This window comes from Copidosoma floridanum, unplaced genomic scaffold (genome assembly GCF_036245765.1).
Source record: "Copidosoma floridanum isolate Cflo_tuat_1 unplaced genomic scaffold, Cflo_Japanese_pri ptg000013l, whole genome shotgun sequence".
NCBI classification, from domain to species: Eukaryota; Metazoa; Arthropoda; class Insecta; order Hymenoptera; family Encyrtidae; genus Copidosoma; species Copidosoma floridanum.
In genome coordinates this window covers 24,003,377-24,009,571 of record NW_028321890.1, presented here as the reverse complement: position 1 = coordinate 24,009,571, position 6,195 = coordinate 24,003,377, and the positions used below count along the sequence as shown (strand labels likewise).

The window sequence follows — 6,195 nt, the reverse complement described above, 5'->3', positions numbered from 1 at the left end:
GAGGAGCGTAAGAAGACCGAGTGATTCATCGCCCCCCCCCCCCGGAACTCTCTCGTGGGGTCCCCCCGAAGACTTGGCCCACGGAAAACTTTGCCGGCTGGTAGCCCTATATACCGCTCGGATTTGCGAAAATCTGCGCAAAGTTAACGCAGTCGGAGCGAGGAGGGGAGAGAATCCCCGCAGACGGTGGACGGGAAAATAAGCGGAAACTGCTGCTGGAACAGCTCGCGGTTTTCGCCTCGGTTTCGTGCACGCGCACGTGATGTATAGGCACGCGCGGAGCAACCCCTATACATATATACACACATCCGGGGGTGCGTGCACGTGGGGATGTTTCGTAAGTAGGATATAGGAGCAAAGTGCCAGAGGATCTTGGATTTACGTTTTAAAACTCGGCGAAAGTCCTGCACGTCTTGCCGCTGCTTCTCCTCCTCCGTGTACGTATGCGCTAATGATCGATACCGAGTTTGTCGACGGATTACACGGAAGGTACACACGAGGTAACTTTTGCGACAAGTTTGCTGTAGCAAGCGGAGCAAAGTAACGACGCCAGCTACGGAGGAGGAAAAAGGATATTCGTCATCAGGCTCTTTCGGCGCAGCTATCGGTCAAAGAGGGCCTTGGTGTTGAGAGCTGGTAAAAAAAGGCTCCAAAAAAACGAAAAAGTCCCAGCTGAATAAAAAGATAGGGGGACGAGTACGGGTGACGGGATAGCGGACGAGGCTGGGGGTACTGCGAAACGCCGCTCGGGACGGGGTCCATCTGCGACGCGTGGGAGGTCCCGAGCACGAGAGAGAGAAAAAAAAGGCACCGCAGCAGCCGGCTCGATCACAGGGACGCGCCGTTTTGATGTACCAACGAAGAGCACGTGCTCGGGCGCATCTGCAGCGTCAACTTGAAGGACGGCGGCAATATTCATCACAAGTGGAGCAGGAAGGGGACCAATTTCATGATTCGTGATAGTAAAAAAGAAGAGGACGGAGGAGAGTCGGGCTGACTGGAGGGCGTTCATCAGGAGGAAACAAACGATCGGCCACCTCGACAAAAGTGCTGAAACTACCTCCGCTATATGCGTCGGGCGCACTTCAATATCCGTTCAAAGGGACTAATATCGCGCGCCCGACAACTTCAGGGCGAAAGCACTCCCACAGCAGTGCCAGAGATCGTTGTCGTGGCGGTTGCGGCGGTGAAGGGCGGCTACCGACTGCCCCTTTTTTATCGCCACGCGATATTGCCTCGGGTGCTCTCTATCGCGGATCTCGTTTCAAGCGAATCAAATTCGTAGTCGAGAGTGCTGGGCCACCTTTTTTTTTACCCACCTGTATATACGTCCGAATCGATAGTATCGGTGCATTTTGACGAGTGAAGTGTGACTTCAGTGAAGTTGAACTTCAAAGTGAACGTAGGATGTAAAAAATCTTCCAAGCCACTCGACTGTGAAACCAACGAGCCACACGGGCACACCACGTGGTGACAAACACACAACACAGAGATCATCCAAATAGGGGGACAAGAAAAAAAAGAGAGAAGGCAAGAGGAGGCTTTAATTTCCGATGTCGAGCGTCCCGATGAGCCTCTGGGGCAGTCGAGGTGGTGGCGCCGGTAATAATAGAAGCAGTTGGCGGTCGAGTCGCGTACGCCGGCAGCTGTGGGAGCCGGCCGCGAATCGACACTGACACCTGACGCTTCTCCGTTTTATCCATAGCAACACCCACCCACACGTTGTTGTTGTACACAAAGGACACGCGCAAAAATGCGACGCACGTCGTGGCTTGTGTTTCTCCCGAGTCTGCTGACGCTGCTGGCGGACCGGAGCATCGGCTGGATCGACGACAACCTCCAAGCAGGTGAGTCCATTCACACCGCGGTGTACTGTATAACTCCGTGGCTCCAGAAATGCCGGCGCGAGGGTGTTGTTTCGAGAATTTTGGTTTTTTTTTTCCAACCCATCGCTCCTCGCCCTATTGTGTACGAGCTTGGGTGGTAGGGGGGGTCTTTTGTTGCTTGGGAGAAAAGGAGGAGTCGATAATGGGAGCGACAACGGTGTCGATGACACTTTGGCGGATTGACGCGCACCGTGGCTGACTGACGGCTCGCGAGCCAGCTGTTATCTCGAACAACGGGCAGGATGGGCGCCTAGATCCGGGGGATGAATGATGGACGGTTTAAGGGTGGGATAAGGGAGATTCTGGGCTCTGTGAAGTAGTTTTCATCGCGACCTATCGTCAGCTTGTTATGCGATTTACCAAAGATTCTTGTAGGTAATTGTCGTTTGGACACACATGTTACCAAGTTAGTCGAGTCGTAGTGAAACTCGAAATTCCCTCGGCTCCACCATCTCTAGCTGGAGGACAAAAAACATGATTTAAGAAATCATCGTCCTACCGCCTACGTGTTTCATCTTGTTCTTTCCTTGTCGAGACCAAAAAAAAAACGTCTCAATCACTCGAGCCCTTGTTGGCTGTGCTCTACCAAATGCTACGCATTTCACGGACACGTGGGTGTGAAAACGAACAAAAGAAAGGAAAAAAAAAAAAAAAAAAAAAAACTCAGCAGCTAGTGCGTGTCAGCTCGGAACCACGTGCTCAAGTAGATAAAAAGTGTCACCCGTTGGGTTGTGCCATGAATCATGGTGTCGTTAAAAATGTTTGTCATTAAGATTGCCCTCTGGGCTCCCCTGAGGGTGTGCGAGGTTTTTATGTCTTCACCGAATCGGGGCCACTGGTGCATCTTCCTGCTAGGGCCCTGATTTAAGATTTCTTCGTAACACAAATGAGATTACCCTATTCGCGGGTGCAAAAGCCATGACTAACAACCTTAATGACTCCGCCTACTCTCCCCGTGACCAGAATAAAATATTTTCCTTAGAGTTTATTAATACTTCCTGAATCATCGTCGCTGCCAAAGAAAAAAAGAAGAAACAACATCGAGTTATATCATCGGCATGAAAAGAAAAAAATAAAAAAAAAAAAAACCGTTAACAACTGTTTACGAGCGCAAGCTCAAAACACCGCGAGCCATAAGTACATCGAGAGAGGAAACTGACGCTGCATCCACCAAGCTCGTACGTAGTAAATCGTTAAAACAAGCGAAATACGTTTTCTCAATTACTCACTCCCGCGAGCAGCAGTGTAGCAGTGAAAAATACTACTGGCTCTCCCTCGCCCCCACTGAAAAAGGCTGAAAGCTCCGCAGATGTACAAAGAGAGTGGGAGAGAGGGGCAGAGAGGGAGGGATTGAAAAACAAGTTCCGGGCGCAAAAAGCACCGCGCGCGCGAGCTTCGCTTTTATTTACGGCTCTCTTTTCTCACCCCTCCCCCTGCCCCTGAAACTTGGCTCATCAAATCGAACAGAGGCATTGATTATGAGAGTCGAGTAATCAAGGAAAGTGCCGTACCAATACCGCGGGGTTGCACGTGAAGGAGGAACATATCGGCGTGAATGGCCAAAGTTTCGGATGCGCGTGTGTACGTGTCGGAGACGAGGTGGCGACAACAACTGTGCGGCAGATCCTGCGTGCAGTGACGAGAGAAAGAGATATGGAACGGGGGGGTATAACGATACAGATGAGCTACCGGCGCTTGTGCATTCGTATATACAAAAGGGCGCGAGCGAAGGTGGCGCGGGAGTCGAATGACCATTAGTTTGATTAATGGTCAGCGTGAGCTTTTTCACGCGCCAAAGCTCGTTTGCTCGCTGCTGCGATTTGTCGATTTTTTTTTTTTTTTTTACTCCCCACGCTCCGATGGAAGGGCGCCCGATTCACGCAGCACCGTTGGGATGTGCAAGACAAATAATTTCCGCGTGTCGACCCTCGGATTTATAGGAGTGTATAGTATAAGTATAGTATAAGTCTTTATTTCAGCCAGGGGGTACAACCACGTATGGCTTCGAGGGATTATTACAATGTATGTATTAAAACAAAATATAAACAATTAGTTGATCCAAGTAAGTACCCAATTGAATAGATAAATACATCAAAAATGTGGATACATTTGAGTTAACAATTAGTATTTAAAAAGAAAGAACAAAAGAGAAAAATTAATTAAACAATTTCATTCAATGATAAGAATTAGTAGTTTATAATCTAGGCAGAAATCCGGTATTCAGTATCCCACTCACTCTTGTCTTGGTTTACGAGACACGCAAATAGGAAACTTTGAAAGTTGTCGATTTTAGTTGGTTGAAATACATTTTGGTGCATATTATTTATTAATATAGGTGATTGAACAGAGAAGGATCGTCTCATGCATTCAGTTTTAGAGTAAGGTATAATGAGATGACCAGTGGGAAAGCGAGTGGACCTTCTAAGATCTGTATAGTTAGAAGTTAACTGATATAGGGACCAAATATAGTGTGGTCGTTCATGAGCCAGTACCGAGTATGACTGGATGCCCAGAAAATAATCACGGCGGCGAGAAACGGAAAGCCAATTTAACTGAATACGATAAGGGGTAACTCTAGATTGCCAGCCAATGTTCCCATGGACGAAGCGGACACATCCGTTTAGGGCTCTGTGCAATTGAAGACTTGAGGTTGCAGTAATGCCGTGGTAGGCGACTGACATATAATCAAACAAAGGAAAAATAAGACTCTCGATAAGCTACTTCCTCAATGAGAAAGATAGGGCGTGTTTACAACGTTTGATTGTACAAAAGTGAGCGGAAGACGCAGGCAGAGATGTGTCGAGCATGCCACTCCCAGCCCAACGTAGAGTTCAACCACAATCCAAGATCCTTGACCTCAGTCATGTAGGGTAATGAGCCATTACCAACCATTATGGGTGGCAATCCCATTGACTCCAGCCGAGAGATGTTTGCCGCACTACCAAGAAGCAAAGCAGACATTTTCAAGTAGTTAGGTTCCAACCCATTTTCAATTGCACAATCAGCCAGTGCCTGAGAGTCCCTGCTCGCATGCTCAGCTGCCTGGTGGATATCCTCAGGATAACATGAGAGGTACAGTTGGAAGTCATCAGCATGTGACATATGGGTTTTAGAACTCGTGAAAAATCGTTCACATACGTGAGAAAAAGCAAAGGACCAAGCACACTGCCTTGAGGAACGCCGGTGAATGAGGGACGCCAGTCAGACATGACCTCTGCATCACCTTTGACTGCTTGTCGGCGACCATGCAGGTAACTGAAGAACCAATTCAGCGCAGAGTCACTGCAGTTTAGGTCACGTAGTTTTTCAAGCAAGCGAGCATGAGGTATCCTGTCAAAGGCCTTGCTATAGTCAAACAGGACAAGAATTGTCACTTTACGACTGTCAATCGCCAACCTCACGTCATCTATAATTCGAAGCATAGCTGTTTGAGGACTATGACCCCTTGTGTGTGTGTATGGGTATACGCGAGGGGTGTTATAATGGGGTTAGACGCGGAGTGCGTGCATGCGTGGAAACGTTGGATCTAATGGTCGCGGTGACTATATTGATTGACTTGCTTCGATCCCGACCTGTACCCAAATTGCACGTGAAACCATGCCAACTTTACGCTATTTGCCACTGATGCATGACGCCGATCTACTTGCCTCGTGGTGCGTAAGTTTTATCAACCGAGTACTCGATTGTCCGTGCATATTTTGTTTTCCTCGTTTGCCGATTTTCCAAAATCGTTTGGATGGCCGATTAGCGGAATCGCGTAAAAAACACCAAATAGTGCCTTTCGAGCGAATCGTCCCGAAAATATTTCCGAGAAAGCAGAGGAACCGGTTGCTCGAGATTACTGTAATTACGATGATTCACGGCTATGGATTACACAGAGCTACGATCGGATGCATGAATGGGTCGGGGCGCCGTCCTTTGCAGTGCAGACACGTGTATTTATATAAGCGCGCTCGCTGCCCAAAATCGTGAGCTGGAAATAGGAGGAGCGAAATGTGTCCCATTTCACGAGCGCCCGCGTATATTTATAGAAACGACGAGCGGCGGGAGGGAGAAGAAGAGGAGGAAGCGCGTATATACGCAAGATCTCCGGACGCTGTTCGACGAAGGTCGATTTCTCTCCCAACGTGTTTCACGGATATTGTACACACGTATCCATAAACGCAATCACGGAAGAATGTTGAGAGGCCTCCGCACGCGGGTCGAGAGAGCTTTTATTGTAACGCGCGGGGCTTACTTTCGTTTGATCTATTTTGGTCGCGCGATTTTCCCACCCCCGCTTTTTGGACGTTTGACGCGGCATTTGTCA

The 6,195-nt window shown here is 48.6% G+C and overlaps 1 protein-coding gene across 1 annotated transcript in view; it reads left to right on the top strand.

Moving 5' to 3' along the window:
- The first annotated feature begins 1,207 nt into the window (after positions 1 to 1,207).
- The window catches only part of side (motor axon guidance molcule sidestep), a 57,561-nt gene continuing 52,573 nt past the window's right edge, over positions 1,208 to 6,195 (top strand). Inside the window, exon 1 of the mRNA XM_014363558.2 lies at positions 1,208 to 1,847. Within this exon, the coding sequence (XP_014219044.2) occupies positions 1,754 to 1,847 (94 nt within the window). The 5' untranslated portion in view covers positions 1,208 to 1,753. The remainder of the gene's footprint in view (positions 1,848 to 6,195) is intronic.